At 50.5% G+C, this 21718-nt stretch overlaps 10 protein-coding genes across 10 annotated transcripts; 5 read left to right on the top strand and 5 right to left on the bottom strand.

Moving 5' to 3' along the window:
• Positions 1-207: 207 nt before the first annotated feature.
• On the top strand, positions 208-3185 carry N7511_000233 (uncharacterized protein; the record flags this gene model as incomplete). The annotated part of the gene is made up of 3 exons (XM_057122658.1): positions 208-752; positions 804-3078; positions 3144-3185. The coding sequence occupies 3 exons, from the start codon at positions 208-210 to the stop codon at positions 3183-3185; spliced, it is 2862 nt and encodes a 953-aa protein (XP_056988391.1).
• Positions 3186-3777: 592 nt separating this feature from the next.
• N7511_000234 (ribosome biogenesis GTPase LSG1) lies at positions 3778-5790 on the bottom strand (the record flags this gene model as incomplete). The annotated part of the gene is made up of 1 exon (XM_057122659.1): positions 3778-5790. The coding sequence occupies one exon, from the start codon at positions 5788-5790 to the stop codon at positions 3778-3780; it is 2013 nt and encodes a 670-aa protein (XP_056988392.1).
• A 540-nt stretch (positions 5791-6330) lies between these two features.
• On the top strand, positions 6331-7862 carry N7511_000235 (ribosome biogenesis protein LTV1; the record flags this gene model as incomplete). The annotated part of the gene is made up of 2 exons (XM_057122660.1): positions 6331-6350; positions 6401-7862. 2 exons carry the CDS (start codon positions 6331-6333, stop codon positions 7860-7862), a joined length of 1482 nt encoding a protein of 493 aa, XP_056988393.1.
• A 189-nt stretch (positions 7863-8051) lies between these two features.
• On the bottom strand, positions 8052-8798 carry N7511_000236 (HAD family hydrolase; the record flags this gene model as incomplete). Its single annotated transcript, XM_057122661.1, has 1 exon — positions 8052-8798. One exon carries the CDS (start codon positions 8796-8798, stop codon positions 8052-8054), a length of 747 nt encoding a protein of 248 aa, XP_056988394.1.
• Positions 8799-8980: 182 nt separating this feature from the next.
• N7511_000237 (CDP-diacylglycerol--glycerol-3-phosphate 3-phosphatidyltransferase) lies at positions 8981-10683 on the bottom strand (the record flags this gene model as incomplete). Its single annotated transcript, XM_057122662.1, has 3 exons — positions 8981-9980; positions 10031-10383; positions 10441-10683. 3 exons carry the CDS (start codon positions 10681-10683, stop codon positions 8981-8983), a joined length of 1596 nt encoding a protein of 531 aa, XP_056988395.1.
• Positions 10684-10821: 138 nt separating this feature from the next.
• On the top strand, positions 10822-11635 carry N7511_000238 (complex I NDUFA12 subunit family protein; the record flags this gene model as incomplete). Its single annotated transcript, XM_057122663.1, has 7 exons — positions 10822-10872; positions 10931-10951; positions 11037-11043; positions 11104-11184; positions 11255-11318; positions 11386-11523; positions 11587-11635. 7 exons carry the CDS (start codon positions 10822-10824, stop codon positions 11633-11635), a joined length of 411 nt encoding a protein of 136 aa, XP_056988396.1.
• A 314-nt stretch (positions 11636-11949) lies between these two features.
• Positions 11950-15640, bottom strand: N7511_000239 (uncharacterized protein; the record flags this gene model as incomplete). Its single annotated transcript, XM_057122664.1, has 5 exons — positions 11950-14313; positions 14371-14984; positions 15035-15361; positions 15415-15538; positions 15635-15640. 5 exons carry the CDS (start codon positions 15638-15640, stop codon positions 11950-11952), a joined length of 3435 nt encoding a protein of 1144 aa, XP_056988397.1.
• A 227-nt stretch (positions 15641-15867) lies between these two features.
• Positions 15868-18156, top strand: N7511_000240 (RIX1/PELP1 family protein; the record flags this gene model as incomplete). Its single annotated transcript, XM_057122665.1, has 1 exon — positions 15868-18156. One exon carries the CDS (start codon positions 15868-15870, stop codon positions 18154-18156), a length of 2289 nt encoding a protein of 762 aa, XP_056988398.1.
• A 129-nt stretch (positions 18157-18285) lies between these two features.
• N7511_000241 (wax synthase family protein) lies at positions 18286-19815 on the bottom strand (the record flags this gene model as incomplete). The annotated part of the gene is made up of 1 exon (XM_057122666.1): positions 18286-19815. One exon carries the CDS (start codon positions 19813-19815, stop codon positions 18286-18288), a length of 1530 nt encoding a protein of 509 aa, XP_056988399.1.
• An 850-nt stretch (positions 19816-20665) lies between these two features.
• N7511_000242 (SDR family NAD(P)-dependent oxidoreductase) lies at positions 20666-21562 on the top strand (the record flags this gene model as incomplete). Its single annotated transcript, XM_057122667.1, has 3 exons — positions 20666-20721; positions 20793-21223; positions 21291-21562. 3 exons carry the CDS (start codon positions 20666-20668, stop codon positions 21560-21562), a joined length of 759 nt encoding a protein of 252 aa, XP_056988400.1.
• Positions 21563-21718: the final 156 nt, after the last annotated feature.

Genomic DNA, 21718 nt, shown 5'->3' on the forward strand with positions numbered 1-21718 from the left:
TTCACCAAACCAGCAAAGATTAAATTCGTGTCATACATTCCAGATAATGATTTATTTGTTCTGATTCTGATTGAATTAAAAGAGTTGGCATAGAGAGGCGTAGAAGTAGATAGACACGGGGAGCGATCACCGCCCGGACGCCAAGTTTGTAACAACAGCCTAAGCCATCCACCTCCCTCAATGCTTCAATAAGAGACATTCGACAAAATGCGGCTTCAGGCGGCGCTCTTCTTCGCTGCGTGCCTATCGCCCGTGGCAGCTATCTACAATGATGAGGTTAATCACATCGACTTCCACCACGCTCTCCTCGGTTCCCCCTCCCCCGACTCGACCTTCTTCCTCAAGCCATCTTCGACCTCCAATGCCTCCCTTCTATACACAATTTCCGATAAGCTACTAGTGGGTGCCATTAATCCACGCGACGGAGCTTTGTTGTGGCGCCAGAACCTCTCGCGGTCGGCGGACTTGCCGGCGCGCGGGGGTCTTCTGCGTGGACTGGATGGCAACGACGCCGTTGTTGGCGCAGCGGGTAACTACATCTCGTCGTGGAGTGCCCAGGACGGAAAGTTGGTATGGGAAAACCGATTTTCCAAAGGTGTGGTTGCGGATCTTGAGTTGTTGGAGCTTGAGGACACCACCGCGACCCCCGGAGTTCGTGATACCATTGCGGTGGTTGACAGCGAAGGCTCCGGTATCGTGAGACGCTTGGATGGCAATTCTGGAACCACGACATGGGAATACAAGGATGAAAGGTTAGTTATCTAGTTGATTGCTGTTGTTCAAGCTAATGGGTTGCTCTCTAGTGGTGACATTCCGTTCCAAGTGTCATCCTCCCCGACAGAGATCTTCTATATTTCGCTCCAGTCGGCTATGCTGAAGGGATACAAGATCAAAATTACTGTATTGGATCCAGTTACTGGAAAGCAAGTTCGCCAGCAGGTTCTTAACTCAGAAAGCGACGTGGCTACCCCGGAGTCCGTCCTTTTCGTCGGCGCCAACACTGCCTCTCCTATCATCGTTTGGTCCGACAAGTCGCAAAAGTCCCTGAAGGTTAACGTCATTGGTACCAAGGAAATCACCTCGGTCGCCATTGACAATACCTCCGGCTCGGAAGTCTCCAAGATCACAGTCCACGCTGCACACAAGATCAACGCCCTTCCCCATTTCTTGGTTCACTATACCACCGAAACTGGAGCGTGGGCTGAGGTTTTCCATGTAGACATGAAGTCCTCGAAGCTTGCTAAAGCTTACCAACTGCCTTATCTGCCTGGCCAGTCGGTGGTTGCGACGAGTGTTATTGACGCCAATGTCTTCTTCACTCGTGTTACGGATTCCGAGGTCATTGTTGTGTCTTCCGCCTCACATGGCATTCTGGACCGCTGGGCTCTGCCAAAATCTTCTGACGCTGCTCTGCACGCTGTCTCTGACCTGGTCACCAGGGGAGATTCCGTGTCTGTTCGGTCAGCCGTTTTCCGCGAGCATGGTGATTGGCAGCTTGTTCGAAATGGCCAGATTGAATGGACCCGCACCGAAGGTCTCATTGATGCTGTTGCGGCCACCTGGGCGGAAGCCGATGCCCAGGAGGACCTGGCTCATGAACTAGAGGTTGAAGGTCATGAGACAATTTACGGAGCATACATTCACCGCGTGAAGCGTCACATCCGTGACTTGCAATACTTGCAGAACTGGCTGAAGCACATTCCTGAGCGTGTCCTGAGCAGCATTCTCAGCGATGAGGTAACCAATCTCGACAGCTTTGGCCTTGCTACTCCTGTTATTGTTGCCACAAAGAACGGCCGCGTTTACGCATTGGATACCGGTAAACATGGTGCCGTTTTGTGGAGTGTTCAGGCCGTAGAGACTTCCCAGTGGGATGTTAAAGCTATCTTGACTTCGCCAGGCACCGCCACCATTTACCCCAACGATGGAAGCTCTGTGACTCTGAAAGTCTCGACAGGTGAAATTATCTCGCGTACTGCCTCCTTGGACAGTAAACTTCACTCGATTGCTGTCTTCGGCGCTCAGGAAACATCGTCATTGAACACCGTCGGTGTCCGTGAGGATGGTTCTCCAGTTAACGCATTCGACGAGGTCAGCGGGTTCTTGGTAACTACCAGTGCCAACGGCCGAGTCCTTGGTTGGATCGCAAAAGACAACAAAACTCCTGTCTGGGAATTTGTCCCTCCATCGGGGCAGAAGGTTGTCTATGCCACTTCTCGCCCTGCTCATGACCCTGTGGCATCCATCGGCAAGGTCCTTGGCGACCGTTCGGTTCTGTACAAGTACCTCAACACCAACCTGGCCCTAGTCACCGCAGTGAATGACAAGACCAGCACCGCTAGCTTCTATCTGTTGGACGGTGTCTCAGGCAAGGTCCTACACGCCACTACTCAATCAGGCGTGGACACCACACAGCCCATCGCATCCGCAATGTCTGAGAACTGGTTCGCCTTCTCATTCTGGGGCGATGTCGATGCCAATGAATCCTCAGCCAAGGGATACCAACTCGTCATCTCTGAGCTCTACGAGTCCCCCTTCCCCAACGACCGTGGCCCTCTCGACTCTGCTGGCAACTACTCCAGTCTCCACAGTAGCGTTGAGAGCCCACCGCTGCCCCATGTCATCTCGCAGGCCTTTATGATCCCCGAGCCCATCTCCCACATGACTGTCACTCAAACCCGCCAGGGAATCACCACCCGCCAGCTCCTCTGCACTCTCCCCTCCTCCAACTCTATCGTTGGAATCCCCCGTCCAGTCCTCGACCCCCGCCGCCCCGTAGACCGTGATGCTACTGCTGCCGAGACCGAAGAAGGTCTCTTCCGCTACGCTCCTTACTTCGACTTTGATGGCAAATGGTACCTCTCGCACGCCCGCGATGTCGCCGGCATCAAGCAAGTGCTTTCTCGTCCTACCCTGTTGGAGAGCACGAGTCTCATCTTCGCCTTTGGTAGCGATATCTATGGTACTCGCGCCACACCCAGCCAGGCATTTGATGTCCTCGGCAAGAGCTTCTCCAAATTGCAGCTCGTTCTTACTGTGGTGGCACTCAGTATTGGTGTCGCCATTTTGGCTCCGATGGTATGTTTCCCCAACCCTTATATGGCTTTCAAAGATATCATGGCTGACATTTTTCTTCTTTCTAGACTCGGAGAAAGCAGGTCAATGCTTTGTGGAAGGCTACATAGGCTCAGCTGTCTTAGTTGATATAACTGTTTGCTATTCTGTGTTGTAGACTAATGTACACGTTCGTTGCAAATCCTTTTAATGCAGCATGTTCTTCCATTTTCTTAAATCAACGGAGTAACCTTGATCATTAGTCCTCAAAAGGCAACCTCACTATGGTCGTCTTGAGGACTTGAATCCCCTGCTTTAAGAACGCATACTTCGTAGAGGTAAGCCGAACAACGTCTAGGAGCAAGGCTAGAACAATAGAACGCGATAGTTGAAAATTTCAGCACCCAGTCCGATAATTGTTTACGAGCCAGGATATTTACTGTAGGTAGTGAAAGAAGAACAAATCAAGTGAATGAATGACTGGTATAAATCGTTATTCAACTCGTAAAACCTAACGCCGAAAAGATGAGTTTGCAAAAAGCAACGTATGAACATGAACATAAAACTTCAATCCCACATGACATGCAAATCCTATATCTAGGATCATTTATCATTCATTCATCCCAGGCCCGACGAGCCCAAGAATGATACCCCAGAAGAGGCAGAAGGAGCAAAATAGAACCTCCCTCGACTCGCCCAAGCACAAGTAACAAAAAGCACTTTTTAGTAGTCGTCATCTTCAGGGTTGTTGCGGATCTTCTTGGCCGCCTTCTTGTTCGCCTTGAAGTGCTTCTTGGAGTTAGCGCTCCGCACCTCAGAGACATCCACGCCACGCTCTAGAGCAACCATCATACGCTCTTTGCGGCCTGTGGGTGCCTTGCGAATCTCCTGGCCCTGCTTGGTGTACTGAGACTGGAAGGGGAGAGTCATGCGACCGGCAGAAGGGCCAGTCGCTGTGCCGAAGAAACCGGAGTCGAGGTTGCGCGAGGTACGGCCGAGCTCAGGCTCCACTGTGGGCACACTAGACGGGGCGGCAAGGACATCCGCGTCAATGTCATCTTTGACCATGGCCGGTGAAGCTGGCTTGCCAATCTGGGCTTGTGAGAGCTGGTTGCGACGTCTTTCGGGGAGATGGTTAATGTCATAGAGCTCTTTGTTAAACTCGTTCACATCGATGGAAGCCTCACCCTCCGCGGTCGGGGGTGGGTGGACGTAGAGGAGTTTTCCGTTGACGTAATCCTTCAGAACGTAACGGGCAGCGCGAGACTCATCTGGCTGACCAAGACCCTGAGTAGAGAAACCACGAGCACGAGCGTATGCACGGAGAATCTCGCTGGCAGTTGGGATGCCAGTACCACCTTCTTCGATGGGGCGCATGCGCAGCTTGACACCGTACACTTGTTCGATGAAGTGCTTGGGAACACGCTTGGCAACGAGGCCGGCGGGACCGGTGAACTCACGCTGCTGATCAATGGGCAGCACACCGTTGACGACAAGCTCGGCCTTGGTAGTAGCGAAGTTGGGGAACACCAGACCAGGACAATCGCAGAGCATGATCTCGGGTGATAGGTACAAGGTCTGGAAGTGCTTGGTCTTACCAGGAGTCGCAGAGACGGAAACCTTCTTGGCACCGAGCAAGGCGTTGATTGTGCTGGACTTACCAACGTTAGGGTATCCAACGAGACCGATTGTGGTCTTATGCTTGGGCTGCTCGCCAGACTCGTCGTCTTGTGGCTTTTCAATAGCGTTGGCCAAAAATAGCTCTTCCAGTTCTTCTGTGTCCAAGATGTGAGGACCAAGCGAGCGATCTGGGTCGGCGAGCTTGGCCTTTTCTTCTTCCACTGTGTCCTCCTTGCGGTATCCATCATCCTCGCCTTCACCAACACTCATGTCCTTGATCTTGTTGGCAAGTTCCTCATTCCCCTGAGCCTCTGCTTCCGCAAGGGCAGCCTCGATCTTCTCCTTTGCGAGGTGAGCGGAGAAGAAACGGAAGTTAATGTTGTTCCGCTCAAAGTACTCGGCCCAGGCCTCTCTTTGCTTGAGAGTCAACATATCGGCCTTGTTGACCAACAGCAAATTCTTCTTTCGCGGGTCAATCTCCTTGACGTAGGTCTCCAAATCTTCGGAACGGAACTGCAGCGGGTTACGAGCATCGACAATCTGGACGACCAGATCGGATCGCTCAATAACACGCCACAACTGACGCCAGACCTCCAAGTTGCGCTCGAAGGGAGTCATAAGAAGATCATGGTACTCCTGCAACTCCGCCAGTCCTCGCCGCCAGTCCAACAGGCTTTGTTTTTCCATAGCTTCCAATTCATTGCGAGTTGTAGATTGGTCCCACTTGGGTCGTCGGGGCACGGTCAATCTACCCTTGTTCTTCTGGTGCTTCTTGACGGCGTTCTTCTCCTCGGTAGGAGTGAGGAGGAAGGGATTCTTCTGGTCGGAATGAATAATCTTAACGTTGTTGATTTTTTCAGCGGTAAAATCGGTTCCGGCGAGTTCAGCAGTGCTCAGGAATTCGTCGAGAGCGGCCTGCTCGGTGATAGAGCGCATCTTCACCCATGATGCCTCCTTGGCTTCGTTGGTAACGTAGGTCTCACCATCCATGCCCTTTCGCGCAATAGAATTGTTGTGAGAGACCTTCTTCTGGCTAGACGCTTTGCCCTTGCCAAAGCGGTCATTCATGAGACTGCTTCCCAGCCCCACATTGTTCTTGGATTTAGCCAGCACCATGATGGCAGTGACTTCAAAATGCGAAAAAGTTGTAGAGATGAAAAAAGTGTCAACCCCACCGAACTGAAGGGAATTTTGGATTATTCAGACGGATAAGATAACGCTGACTCAGCCCCCTCTATCGCGTATACTTCACTGATTTTTAGGATCTTTACAGATATATAAGTTATAAGTGGTTTTGCGCAGATGGTATGGACATTTATGGGTCGATATTTCCAATACTACATATTAGGTCTACATCAAGGAGTTCTATATACTAAGCAGGGTGTCGGTCGAGGGGATCACACAGATATTGGCCTATCACGAGCCCAATGAGTACCCAAGTCCATAAGCGAATGTGCACAGTGAAAAAGTACAATCCTATAAACACATCAGAAACCAAAATAAACTTGGCCCTTAGAATTATAATAGCGATTTTCACGAAACTTCCAAGTTCCTCGAGGACCCCGGAGAACGAGGGGCGATAAGGCTGCACGTGATCCTATCAATCCCACTTTTCTTCTTTTTTTCTGCGAAAACCAACCTTTAACCAAGCCCAACATGCCGCCCAAACAGTGGATGTACGTTTAAAGCCAAGAGTATGAATGTACCGGGACTGACGAATCTATAGTGACAAGAAGAACGCGAGCACCTTCCAGCTCTTCCACCGGTCTCAAAATGACCCGTTGATCCACGATACTGGTGCGGACGACCGCGTCCTGCACCAAATTTCTGGTCCCGTTCCCGCTCCGTCTTCATCGAGATCCGCGACGAAGCCCTTGCGCAATCTCCACGATCTTCAGTCCGAGTTTGGCGACAGTGCTCGCCAGAACGAGGGCGAGGCTGCCAATTATGGTGTCTACTACGATGATTCCAACTACGATTATATGCAGCATTTGCGCGAACTGGGACATGGTAGTGGAGATACCTACTTTGTTGAAGCCAAGCAGGAGAAGCCCAAGGGCAAAGCCAACAAGGGGTTGAAGCTGGAGGATGCGTTGCGACAGGTCTCACTGGACGAGAGAGAAGCTGATGCCCAAAGCGCTTTCGGTGGTAATAGTCTCTACGGCTCTGAATACGGCGATATGCGATCTACTGCGTCGTCATATGTTCGCCAGCCGACATACCAGGACCAGCAGAACATCCCTGATGCGATTTCTGGGTTCAAGCCCGACATGGACCCCCGCCTACGAGAGGCCCTGGAAGCGCTCGAGGATGAGGCGTTTGTGCAGGAGGGTGATGATGAAGATATCTTTGGTGAACTGACCGCAAATGCGGAGGAGATTGACCAAGGTGATTGGGAGGATTCTCTCTTTGACCATGACGACGAAGACGAAGGATGGGAGTCGGATGCCACCGAGAAGGCACCCGTGCAGAGGGATACCACAGAATTCATGGACGAGCACCTTCCAGAAGCCACTGAGGCGAGCACTCTGGAGCCCGGCGAGATGCCTGATCACGATCGGCCAGCTCCCGATATTGCCCCAACCGACCAGGGATGGATGAACGAGTTCGCCAAGTTCAAGAAAGACGCAAAGGCTGGCAAGGCTGCCGCACCCGCAGCACCCACAATTGCACCCTCGCAGACGATGGCATCGACTGTGTTCACTGCTGGTGGTACACCAATTCGTCGCAAGAAGCGCAAGGGTGCTTTGACCAACCCCTCCGCATACTCGATGACATCTTCCGCTCTGGCTCGTACTGAAGGACACCGTCTTTTGGACGACCGATTTGACAAGATGGAGGCCCTCTACGCTCTCGATGAGGAAGACGAGTATGACGACAGCATGTCGATGGTCAGTGGAATGACCGGCGCAACCGGTATGACAGATATGTCGGCCATATCCGAAGCTCCCAGCCTGATCGACGCCAGTGGAAGAGAGATTCCCAGTCACAGCAGCTTCAACAGCGTGATGGACGATTTCCTTTCTAGCTGGGACCCCAACACCAGTGCTCAGGCCAAGCGCAAGGGTGCTAAGAACAAGCGTGGCAAAAACGGTAACGAGGCCATTGGTATCAGGAACCTCGACGAGGTGCGCTCTGAACTTGGTCCTGCTCGCTTCAGAAACGGCAAGGTCCCCGGAAGAGTTTAGATGAGACTCCGCATTGCATATGAGACGACGCTCGATGGAACCCTCCCCCAGTCATGACACGGCGTTTGGCTTTTGCTTTTATTCTTTCTATTTTCATATCTGCATTCCCGTGCGTTAGGGTTGATATCTCTTCATGGCTAGACCAAAAGTTTTGTTTATGTCTTCATGTTCTATTCTATATCAATCTCCTTACTCTCCACGGACGAGTACTGTTTGTACCACAGCCCACGAATTCACCCGTAATGTATTGATATCATCCAATTGAGATTCCTGTTTTTCGTCATAGTGCACGGCCAATATTCCCTCCTCTCGTGCAGCTTGAACATCACGACGCTCATTATCACCGAAGTAAACAATGTCCCCCGAGGGTATCCCATACTTCTCCAAGACAATTCCATACATCCCATCCACTTTCGATCTGCCAATTTCATTTGTCGTAACAAGCACATCAATATACCGCCATAGCCCCAGTTCATGAACCGTCCACTCTTGTGCATCCGCTGGCCCCTCGGTAATGACAATGACCCGCTTCCCCAAGTATCTGAGAGTCTGTAAAAGCTGCAAAACACCAGGTTTCAGTGCGAGACTTTGGCGCAGAGAATCCCGATATAGATCCAACAGACGATCCAGTAGAAGGTTGCCAGGCCCGAGGAAGTGATTGAGGCCCATCAGCCCGTGTACCTGGAGAAGGCGCCCAAATCGTTCACGTCGATACTCGATTGAAGTTCTGCCATCTGTGAAGGCATTGGCAGTCGTGAGGCGCAAAATTTCACTGTATGTGGCTTTGAGGGTATCAATGCTGATCTGGGGATTTGAAGAGTGGATTGCCTCGAAGACGTGGGTTGAGGCGTGGGTTGAGGCTCGTCGGAATTCGTGAAGTGTGTCATCCAAATCAAAGCCGTACCAGCGTTTTCCTAGGACATGTTGAAGAAACATGTTTTTGCTCCCGGTTGGGTAATTATTGTGCAGGTGAGTGAAGATGGAATAAATGTATCGATGCGTTTTGATTCGAAAGATGATGTGATAAACATCAAATATCACACCAATCTATATAGTTCGCTATATTACAGAGTGTCTATTGTCCCATAGTATACAAGAAAGAAAGAAGAAAAGAAAACTTAAAAGGCACCGCCGACCTTCTCCACGATCCACATGGAGAGTCTCACGTTCCATCCGACTCGTCTCTCCGTTCTCATCAAGTCATCCCTCGAGACAGGGCTGGCGTCCTTCTGGAGTCGCTCTGTCTCCTCGCCCAGCTTCTGCTTGAGATCCGGGTCGTTGGTTACAACCAAAGCACCGGTTTCAATGTCAAGACTGTAACTGCGCTTCGTGTAGTTACTGCTACCAACGAACGTGAGACTAGGGTGTTCTTCGTTGGGAAGGGTGACCCAAAGGCCCTTGGCATGGTATGTCCAGCCTCCTGGCGTGCCGACAGTACCCTTGCGCCATTCCTTGAGCTGAATGGAACTCGTAGCCTGTGCCTCGGCAACACGGTCGAGGAATCGTGCCGAGAGGTGGGTGTAAGCGGCAGGAAGCATGCCTGAGATTCCGGGAGAGCCGTAAAATCCATTCGCCCACGGAGAGGCTGTCAAGACTGTGCCTTGTGTGGTAGAGGGATTGTGCTGGGCAGCGGAAGTACTGGAAATCAAGAGGGAGGAAAGAACGGGGTGGATATTGAAGTATCCGGCCGTGAAGAGCCAGCGGGCACCGGCGAAAGCAGACGAGCCGGACAACATACGCAGGATCGTTGTTACGGCAGGGTATTCTGTAGAGGTATCCTCGGGTTTCAGGAGCGGCGTGAACTGCGACACGGGATATACAAAAGTTTGGCTGGATTCTGATAAATCAGCGGGTTTATTGTCAGATGCCTCAATGAGCGGTTTCAAAAAGGTCGAGGAATAAGCAACGAAGTCCTGGGGACTCTCGAGAGGCGATGGTGCCTCATTTGAGCTAGGCCAATCCAAGATATAGGACTCATTCTCGGGGTCTGGCAGAACCTGGAAACTCAGACTGCAGATTGCGTGGTGAATTTGAGCATAGTATTCGGTCAGCGCCTTGGAGGCAAAGACATGATACCGATCCAAGCGACTCGTAAAGTATTCTTCAGACAGATTTGCACTGAGATATGTCAGTATTATACGCTGGCTGATCGTTCGAAGGGGACGTACCCTGAGAGAATAATCTCGTCATCGATTCCATAAAGCTTCATGTGTTGCAAGCCCCAGCCTTCATTGATTCGACGAGGAATCCATTGCTTCCTCAAGCCAGTCAAGTTGGGCGTATGGAACATCCGAACTTCAACCCGCTCCGGACCGTACTTCTCGACTAATGAACAAAGGAGTGATGCGCATGAAGGGTCCGGGGTCTCTCGTGTACCGCGCAGAGCATCCGTCAGAACAGAAACTTGCAGATCCGGGTTATCGCGAAGAGCCTGGCTCAATGTATTGATCAGGTCGAATTCCGTTTTGCCAATATATAGGGTGGAAAGGTAAACACGCCGCCGGGCTTTGAGGATTTTATCCTATGCAGTCGCGAATTAGTAAATGCGCTTCGGGGGCTAGTAGTACAGCCAACGCACCTTCAATGTTGAATAGAAACTCGTCGGAGAATCAATAATAGTAATATGCGACGCAGGCACCTCAAATCGGGGAGCAATGCGATCTAGCTCGGAGGTGATTCCTGCTAGTGGTGAAGGAGCGGATGCAGCAGTGGTAGCACTGGTACCGGACTGCGCAGAAAAGTTGCGAGCGTATAGCCTCGGGCGCGCAGCTGGGCGACGCCCCGCGCTACGAAGCGCCTGTCCTCCAATTCGGCCAAACATGTCTAAGGGACGAGAGTTGAGGGTTCTTCTGAATCGGGAAATCAGCGAAAGGGGTGCAAACAGTGCAAACAGACACACTCCGGCAACCTCAAATCACCAATCTCTCGCATCCCATTCGCTCCACATTGAACAGCAAAGATGTCGACTATTCTGAGGACGCTGCGTAACCTTCGCCGAGTTGGTCTCAAGGTTTGTCTCTTTCTGGTTCTTTCTCTAGGGAAATTCGGTCGCTAACTCTGCCACTTAGGATGCTGGACACCAGATGCAGGTATGATCGCGGACACCTCTCCCAGCGGGTTGGGACAATTGCATGCGATCGAGACTAACTTAGCTGTCTTTGCGCTGTGATTTAGTACATCGGTATGTCGATCTTCAATTGGTGCTTATGCTGCAATTGACTGACAACTCACGCTATTCCAGGTGATACCAAGGCCGGAACTCTGATCGGAACTGATCGCTTCGGAAACAAGTACTTCGAGAATATGGAGGAGGAACTGCCTCGTAAGACAACCAGCTCTTCTTGCAGGCGATTGTAACAGGGCACCCGGATTGCTAATTGTCTTTTGTTTAGTCCGTACACGATGGGTCGACTACAAGGAGGCCGAATACGACGCATCCCACATTGAGCCCGGCTGGTAAGCTCTTTTCTCGGGACACAGGGGCAACCTTTCCCATGAACAGTCAAGACTAATGCACGTTTAGGCACGCCTGGATCTCCTACCTTGTTGACGCGCCCCCACACGCCGACAAGATTATGCAGACTGGTATCCGCCCTTGGGAGCTGCGCGAGCACCGCGCCAACCCGACCCTGAGCCGTGCTGCCTTCAAGACTTACTCTACGTACGTCCGGCCCTTTATGCTTCCCTTGGATTTAACCCGTGCGTCGACTGACTTCGCTTCCAGTACCAAGCCCAAGATCGCTGCCTGGGTTCCCACAGCTGCTCCGCGGTAAATCAATTTGCAGTAGCAGAATCAATCCAACTTCCGTGCTGTTCACCTGATCCCGTTTCCTTTTGGACCCGCTGGCAACGTAGTTGTCTATGTGGGAATTGTATATAAAGACGTCTTACCAGTAGTGTTTGTTTTTTTACGAAGAGAGTCCATTCTCGAAAATCCGCTTCAATTAAAAAAAGCTCTTTGCAACCATGTAGTTCACATGCCAGTATCAACAAGATATCTTGGTTGTTGAGAATCAAATAGAAAAGCGTTGCCAGGGGGAAATGAGTTAGATACAAGAAGATATTAACACCCAAGATTTTGCTTCCTTTAAAGGACATAAAGACCGGAGCCGATGTTTGACCAGTGACGAATAGGTCGTCTGTCCTCTAGTTCAATGCACCACCACAATACTTCCTTCAGCTTCTCGACTTGCTCGCCGGCCTCATATGCCCTAGACAAAGCATACCATGCCTCAGAGCTGTCCCAGGAGCTACCGAGCTTTGTCAATGCCGAAAGGAGACCGTAGGCACGATCCCGGGCCGCAAGACGATGAAGCTGCTGAGGCTCGACATCGTGTGCGGAGGAAGGCGCCTCATCAGGTGCTGCATTCTCAGTCTCCCGAGATACCTTCAAATCATCAGTTGAGATGGCCTTGGCGGACTTAGGTTTGGGAGTCTCTGCGAGTAATGACAGACGCGAAACGTTGAGATCCACATCTACATTCAATGGCTCGGGGGAGAGAGTCTGATCCCAGATGTCTAGCAGCAAATTAGCCAGTCCAATGGTTGCCACTGGGTGGTCCTGGCAGCGTAAGAGGGCTTCCTCGTAGTGTCTGATAGCCTGATGAGGGTTCAAAGCAGCCTGTGCCAGGAGCCCCTGTTCGGCGGAAACATCGGCCCAGAGTTCTTCCGAGCTCTTTGACGACCCCCAGCCACGCTTGCTGAACGAGCGAGCTGACGATTCATGTGATGCAACAAGTGTTTCAACTCGTGCGGCTTGCTTCAAGGCTTCTTCGCAAGCTTCACGTGCATCATCTAACAGTGATGCGCGACGGTAGAGTCCGGCTATGACCAGCCAGATTCTGATAAGGAGACCCAGAGCATGCTTCTGGGATTGAACGAGGGAGAACTTTGTCACAGCACCGGTGGGAGAATCAAAGCGATGGGTGACTGGAAGCCGAATATCCTGCTGTGGCGGTTGATGCTCGTGCCCGGCAGGAAGAGGTTCTTGTTTGTAATTAGTGTTATGTGCCATTGGGGGCAGAGATTGCTTGCCCTTGGAAGGATAAGTTGCCGCCTCTGGTGACGTGTTGCCTGACATTGCAATGCCAATCATGTCTGGTGAAGTTGCACCTCCAGGAAGTGGAGGTTCCTCAACGCGTGGCCTCTCATTACGATGGAAGCTTGAGGCTCGCTTTTTAAGTCTCTTGGAGTCTGACCGTCCAATTATGGAGGTCTTTTCCTTATAGCTGTGAGCGTCTCCATCCGTGATTTGGATTGAGGGAGCTTCCGCTATGTGACCATTGGGAATAGCTGGTGTGGGTGGGATAAAGTCAGAGCCGTTAGAATTATCAGCACGTCGATCTGGTAGCTGTGACGCTCTGTGTCGACTGAAGATGCTACCACGGAAGCTTTTGGTGGTGCCAGCGGAACTTTTTGGTGGCACCAAGTGGTCTGATTTGCATTTGGATTCTTCGGTTTCGAGGTTGAGATCATGGAAAAGGGTGCCAAACAAACTCAGTAGTTGCTCGCTGTGGTTTACCGCAGCCTCTGGGCCGTCCAGCAGTTCAACAAACGCAAGCTGTGTGATGCGAGTTTGGATGATTCGTTCCTTTTCTCTGCCTGATAGACGAGTAAGAAGAGGGCGCTGTGTTTCAGAGCTGTGTGAATTTCTCGATGACCACTTTTCGCGGTGACTTTTGGAGAAAATTTCCTTTGGAAATTGTTCAAATGCTGCTTCGCACGAACGCCCGGCAATCTCGAATTCTTGCTTCGCACTCAGCAATAGTGCAAGTAAATGCCACAGAGACACCAAATCACGGTCCTTGGACAGATCTCCAGCAACTTCAAGGGATGGCCCGCTCGGTGTCAAAGCGGATTTGATGTAGTCAATTGCAGTGTCTAGATCTCTGTTCTCAGCCAAGACCAGACCCAGGGTGTAGAGAGATGAATAACTCGAGCTGTTTCCTAATTCTGGCTCAAGACTCTTCTCTAGGTAGTCGATCGCATCTGCTCGAATTTCATCACGCGATTCATTTACAGGTGTCCAACTGGCCCAACTGGCAAGTCCCACTCCCACAGCCCGATAGGACAAGGCCAACACAGACAGAGGAATACCTGATGATTTTGATGAGTTGCCATTGACTTCGCCGTTGGTAACAAGAGCATGTTTGTCAACATACTCCCGTATCATATCAGTCAAATCGCGGGCTCTTTCTGCCTCCTCAAAGGAGCCGTGGCAGGTCAGCAATGTCACTCCTTCAGATAAGGTCTGCAATAAGATTTCGTCCTTCTCCAATTCACCTGACTCGGCGGACTTTTCTGCCCTCTCTTTGGCCGCAGTAACAATCTCAATATAAGAATCAAGTGCCTTCACGGCAAGCTCAAAGTCAGCCAAAGAGGCATGGACGTGGAAAAGACGGCGGAGGATCAGGTGAGAATGATAGGTCTTCGTTGCTGCACGATACAGAATCTGATCAAAAAAAGGTGGTTAGCCAGTCTCATAGGCCACGCGTTCGCCTGAACTTACATCCAAGACATTGCGACCAACAGCATTCTGGCCACCTTCGCCAAGATCTGAGTCCTGCCATTCAGGGCCGCATAGAATTTCCCAATTGCTGATTACTTGCTCTACCCATTCTTCGACTTGATTGTTCTGGGAGCTGGCAGTGGGAAACTTAACTTCACGGAGGAGATTGCCCTCACAGATGGCTTCCACACGGCGCAATTCACTGGCAAGCTGCGGACGATCAGGTCCATCATTGGGGCCAGTGTATACAAGTCGGTCGTGTAGGACAATTGTAAGAAAGCCGTAGTAGGAAGTCCATACGGACGACCGAGAAACCGTACCGGATCCGTCGGCATTTGACGATCTGGTGGGATTTCCTTGCTTGACAAAGGGATGAGAAGCCCACAAACGCAGCAATCGCAAAGCAACATGAACCTGCTCAGGATCCGAGTATAAAGTCCTCTTGCTCGCCTCTTCACTGGCCAAAAGAGCGCCCTTGCCCAGGAGGGACTCGGACCATTCCAGGAATTGAGGGGTGGTGATCGACGTGAGCTTGTTGCTGCTCAGCCACGGGACTATAGATCCAAATGTGTCTAATGTCTCATCGATGCTGGAAACATTAGATTGTGCAATGCCTTTTTCGTGTTAGTACAGTGACATTAAAACATAGGGTAGGTAAACATACCCTTGATGTAGCATCCCTTCACAAGACAGACCTCCGTCCACGCAGTCGGAGCTTCTCCTCCACCAGCCAAATTGTCAACTGCCTCCGAAAAGCTCGCAGGAAGACGCGCCGCTGCAAGCGCAGGCTCATTCAAGACCCAATGAATCCATCCCAAACAGACCTGGGCCTGTAGTAGTTCTTGTGGTGACCCGTCGTTGTTCTCGATGGTCATTAAAAGGGCCGGAATCAGCTCGACAATATTGGGAGAAGAGGACGAGTCGTCGCCGGACGACCTTTGTTGGAGATACGATACCACGCGCAATTCGGCAGTAGCGGTCTGTATCACACCTATATTGATATCTCTGTCAGTTCAAGATCAACAAAGGCGGGGCTCAGCGTACAGGTCTTTTGCGGTGCATGTTTTGTGACTTTCCGAATCAGTTCTGGGACCTCATCCCATTTCCCTTGACTTCGCGCCTGGTCTAAGGCCGCAGTGTAGCGCTGCCCTTTCTCGGCATTTCCTCCCTAGCACGTGTTAGCGATGAATACTGGCTTGTATTGGTGGTTTTTGAAGTTGTATAGCAGAGTCACTGCTCGACAAACAGCAGGACAAGTACCTACAGCCATGGTTCAAAAGGGTAGTGAGTGGTGCAGGAAGGGAGAGGAGCATTCCAGGCCCAACACTGTCAAGTTCCACGCTGATGATCCTCCAGGGGTGGAGAGCGATTACGTACGTGACGGTAATTTACCACCGAGGCTTCATGTGGTCCGAGCGTTGGCAGAAAAAAGTTGGAGATCTTCTTCTACTTCAACTTCATTGTTCACGTTTGGGTCTTTTTTCTTTCAGGCCAATCATGACTTCTACTACCCTGCGCGCCGTGACGCATCGTCTGACGACTACTCCAGTTGATCAATTGCCACCTATTGCTTCCTTCCTTGCGACTTCGTTGACTGATTGCGCCGCATTGCTGTCTGCTCCGCAAGCCCAGAAAGGCAAATCCGAGTCCGACAATGCGGTTCAGATCCATAAGTTGAAGACTCGGCTGGCAAGTCTGCTGCAGGACCGCACTATTGAAGGAAGATGGACAGCTGTTGTGCTGGTGAAAGCTACCGTCGAGGCTGGTCAATGGGAAATCTTGCGCGGATATGAACCAATTGTTCGCGGTTTGATCAGCATTCTGGCTAAGCCTGATCCAATCTCCACGAGGAAGATGTGTGTTATTACTCTCACTCGTATCTTCCACCTCACATACCAGTACCCAACGCTCGTCCGAGAAATCACCACTCCGCAATTGCCAGGATTCATCACTGCCGTCTTGAACTTGGTTTCTGTAAATACGAAGACGTCTTCAGGTTCGACACGCAAGCCGAAGCCAAACACCCCATTCATGGAAATTGTGCTATGTGCCTTGCTGGAGTTGATCCCCAGACATGCCACCATCTTCCGTCCATTCGGCTCTCAGCTTCGAACCCTGCTCGCTGAGGTTGTCGGTACTTCCTCGCCTGCCTTTTTCCCGGAGCATGTCGTCGATTTGGCAGAGCAGGTTCTTGTCTCCCTTCACAAGTGTGCACCAAAAGACAAGGCTGGCTCCGGATGGAACGATGATTGTCGATCAACAATTCTGTCCATCCATCGGACAGCAGATCAAGTTTACCGCGCAGTGGTGGAACAATGGGAATCGGTTGACGCGAAACTAGTGTCCACCAGGTCAAATTATAGCGAAGAAATGAGCGATAAAGGACCAGATGGTCTGGGGCTTCCAGGCTGGACAGGATTGCACTCGGGCGTGGATCGGCTGGTTGCACTTCTGAGAATTCTTTCGGGCTTTATTTCTTCTCCGTCCGCGGCTGCTGTTGCTCTTCCTCTGGGATCTATTTTGGATTTGACATCCCGACTTACGTCTGTGACTGTCCCGCTAAACGGCGAGTCCCAGACCGGCATCCAATTTAACCAGGAAATTGGACGGGAAGAACGAGAGGGCCTTTGGCTGGAGCTTCCTCGTATTCACATCGCTTGTATGGGTTTGCTTTCCAAGGTTGTTGGAGTGTTGGAGACCAGCGCTACTTCAGTAACCCAGACCATTTTGGAGCAGGCCGTTTGGACTTTCCGGGGTGAGACCTTCAGCAAAGATGTGCGCTCTGCAGTCTACGCATTGCTGCGTTCCCTGGTGCCTTTGAACGGGCCCGCAATGTCTAAGCAGAGTGTGGCATCTCTGGTAAGCGTGATTCGCTCCTGCTGTCATGATCTTCTGCCGCCGACTGGAGATTCTACAGCCAACTCGGGCTCAGATCCGAAAACGAAGTCAAAGGGCGGTCAAGCTACTACAGCTAACGCCGACGCTTTCTTGAATCCTGAGCTACAGAAGTCTCGCCAGGCGCAGTCGGCTTCTCCATTTTTGAATCTTCAACAAAACGCCTCGGGCCTTTTGCAGGCTGTACTTAATTCTGTTCCCGCTGAGCTTGTTCCTCCGTCCACTCGCGCTGAGATTGACCGCACCATAATCTTGACCTCGGACAAAGATGCGATGCTCGCTAGCGTCCTCAACCCTGTGCCTGCAATCAAGGGCCGTGGAGCAAGCTCGAGCATCATTCCATTCTTGGCTCGCACTTACGCCGATCAGATGGAAGTGGAGGCGTTGGTCCGCCCCAGGATGCCTGTGTTGATGACAGCTCCTGAACTGGACGCTTATGTTGATGAGGACCAAGACGAAGACGAAGAGATGGCCGATGATGTATACACTGCTCCCCCGACTTCTGACTTCATGAAGCAGCCAGTGTCGATGCCTCTGCAAATGCCCAAGGTAGAGCAATCGAAGGCTGCCGATCCATTGCCCGCTTTCCACAAGCGCACCTTTACTGAGGAATCAACTGCTCATGGGCATGATTTCCAGAAGCAGGATACTAAGAAGGCACGATTTGAAGAAGTCACCCCGGTCCCTCAAGCGGATTCCACAATCACTCAGACTGAGGCTCCCAGAATCTCAGTTCAGGTCACCACCACCACGACCTCCGCGAATGGCTCAGCAGTGGCCTCGCAGCCTGCTGCCGCAGGAGCTGACGATGAGAGCGATGACGAATTGCCCACTCTGAACATGGACTCTGATACTGACGATGAGGATGACGATGTTACGATGGAGGGTTAGATTTTTAGTCATCGTCTCTGTGAGCTTTTAGAAATGCATTCTAGATAATGAACACCTGTCGTTCCGAATACAACCATGAGTTTAAAGAATATCGAAGTTATATTTGCAGCTTCATGCTGCTCAATTTGATCATATCACCCGGATTCCACTTCCCCAGTAAGTACCGTCGCTCCAATATCGAAACCACGGCTCTGTCCAGCACCACCATCCATGACCTTCAAGTCCGATTCCCAGCCCACGAAGAAAACTAAAAGGAACTGGCTCCATCAACCATAGTCCACCGCGCGCAAAGTCGTCCGCAACCAAAACCCCAGAATAGAACAACCAACAAAAGACGAATACAAAGTTGGCTGTCCGTTTTAGCCACCGCGGTGTACGGGCAAGAGGCAACAGCTGGGACATATATCTCTTAAACGCTTTCTCTCCCAGAATTCCAACACCCTGCAGGGAAAAGAACAAAAAGGGGCCCGATATAGGTTTCGTCTCTGTAAACTGTGTAAAGCTCCCACAAGCGTGCACAAAACCACTGACTGAGAATGCTACCACGATGAATGTAACGCGCCGGACTTGCGTTATTGATGACAGCTTGGTTGGAAGCAACGATAGGATCCAAAGCGCGGTGGCTGTAAACCCAAAACGGAAGAGCTGGTGCCACCACCGACCCCAACAGCCTGCCAGTCCATGATCAAGAATTGGCTCTAAGAAAGGCCCAAACGTATCGGCATATACCCATGCAGCCCCGAGTGGTGCAGCAGTGAGCTTCCTGGATGCATTAGGAAATGCAAGTGCTAATCCCAAGAAGAAGATCGGACTCAGGGCAGTCACAAATTCGAGGGCAGCGAAGACACCGAAAGCGCTGAGGAAGATATGGTAGAATTGAACCAGAAGTGGATGAATAGTGAGATAGGAGAATGGAAATGGTGGTGGTGAGTTCACTGAAGCGATGCCCTGGAAGTACGGATCTCGCATCATAACGACCTTTAGGAAATCCAACACAAGGTAATATTTCAAGAACGTTCGAAACGCTGCTTGGAGACGCTGCTTTCCACTGATATAAGTTGCATCATCTTGTGCTTTAACCCTGGCATACGAAAATCCTGAATGCAACTGAGTATGGACTGATTGGGGCAATGGTCCTAGATGGGGGGCTCGCCAATTCCATTCTGGCCCTCTAAGGTTGAAGAGAAGTCCAGCAGACCAGTCAAGTCGATGACCAATCTTTTCAGGGTATGACTGCCATACAAAGGTATTTGTGCAATTGTCTTTCTCGGTTTCATTCCGATCTTGAAGCTGTAGATCGACAGGCTTCCGTTCGATGCGCTTGAAATCACGCTCAAGGTCTGAAAATGCAAACAAAATAGCATTCCATATGAGCCACCATGCTGTCATCAGACCTAGCATGTAGCCATTGCCACCAATGAGAGCCCGCTGATTTCGAAAAGCTTGGATTGCGATAGCAATACATAGGACGAATACTCCTTTTCGAGCATATTGTCCACCTCTGCCACGAGGAAGAGCGAGACCTAACAATGGCAGTACATTGAACAACAAAACATGATACAAAAATACCGGTTTGTATGTTCCCTGCTTTAAGAGACCGTCTAACTCTATTTCATAGCCACGGATCAAATCCTTGTAGCCATCGGGGCTATCGGCCATGTGGGACACGGGGCAAATGCGCCTCGGCACCTAATATCGCGCTAAAGTCTCAGGGCTCCGAGACTTCGGTCCTTGTGAGTTTAGTGTCTGTCACAGGCTTGTAATGCCAAACGATCTTCAGGGATGAGATGAAATGAGGTTGGATTTGCGCATGTCACAAGCATGCATGGAAACAGGATACAGCATCATCACGTGCCGGTGGCCATCGTGGATGCCTCAGGCCGGACGCTCTTGTACTTTCAGGTCCATCCATTGGGCCTAGCAAGAAATTCATCTCTTTGGTATATAGAAATTATAGCCGTTTGTCAATAAAATTGTCAAAGAAGAAGATAATGAAGTCTCTAATTAACAATTGCAATGTGAAAATCATGAACCACTAACTTACTGGATAACATATAAACATGATCTGCTGTGCTCCATGACAATCAGGATCATTTTGTTCAACAAGAGGAATCAAAGATAGCTATCTTACCTCCACACGATCAGACATGCGTGCGTGACATTCGATTGAATCGGCAAGACTGTTGACCACAGCCTCGATAGGCTATCCAGATGTCGCTGGGCCCTTGGGAGGAGCTCCGCTAGAGCAGGACGGCGAAATTGGCACTGCACCCAAGTCTATTAACCAGCCGGAAGAGCTCTTCTTTGTCTTGACAAATCGTAGATTTCCAGATAACAATAACATCGTGCATAACTTAGCTTGGGCTTAGCTTTTGATAATCGCGAGTACCCCACGCTGGTTTACAACCCACTCAAATGGGAAAATAAAGCACCTGACCTGCGGAACCCTATACAACGCCATTCTTGGAGTGACTTTTTACTCAATTTTCTTATCATCAAAAGCGAAAATATGTCCTTCAACGAGATTAAAGGCCGTCTGGCTCTCATCACCGGCGCATCAGGAGGGTAAGTTTGGGCACAATCCCATTTTCTCAAAATAGAGCTGAGACATTGACATACAATCGTGTTGACTACAGAATTGGTGCAGCATGTGCACATCAACTTGCGCATCATGGAGTTCACCTCGCCTTGACATACTCCACCAATTTGTCATCCATGGAAGCTATTGTCACCGACATTCAATCCAAGTACACTCAGCACAAGCTGCGTATATCAATCCATCAAGTTGACGTTGGAGTTGTTGAACAAATCGAGGATATGTTTCAGCAAATTGATGCTGAACATGGCCAAAGACCCGACATCCTCATCTCGAATGCGGGATATGGGAAACGGATTCCTGACGTTTCGGAAATATCACTGGAAGAGTTTGATTACACCATGAATATTAACCTCCGCGCTTCGTTTATTATGGTCAAAGGTGTGGTGGATTATATGAAAACCCAGAAATGGGGTCGTATTATATTCATGTCATCAATCGCTGCACAAGGGGGCGGGATCAACGGATGCCGTAAGTTTTCCCTATCCAAGCACGCCTGCTTCCGCGAGAGAAAATTCTGATTTGATTTACTATATAGATTATGCAGCTTCCAAAGGTGGCCTCTCTGGTATGATGAAGAACCTCTCGACTCGCCTTGCAGAGCACAACATTAGTGTTAACGACGTTGCGCCGGCAATGATTGGTGACACTGGCATGCTCTCCAATGCTGCTGCATTCCCAGAGGTGGCGGCGAGTATTCCACTGGGGCGACTTGGAACGCCAGAGGAGACAGCGAATGTAGTCACAATGCTTGTGAAGACTGGATATATGACGGGTCAGAGTCTGCTGCTGGCTGGCGGGCTGAAATGAGTGTATTGATTTAAGCATGAATTCAAAAATAGAAACTGAATGTGTACTGTTGTTCTTAATATCTTGATACCTCAAGCTGTTTTTCAAAAAGTAGAGAATATAAAAGTCAAAGAATGCTTAGCACATTCCTGGTGTGAGGCGCATATCCACCGGCCT

Source organism: Penicillium nucicola, assembly GCF_028828085.1.
Source record: "Penicillium nucicola strain IBT 29836 chromosome Unknown utg000001l, whole genome shotgun sequence".
In the NCBI taxonomy this organism is placed as follows: domain Eukaryota; kingdom Fungi; phylum Ascomycota; class Eurotiomycetes; order Eurotiales; family Aspergillaceae; genus Penicillium; species Penicillium nucicola.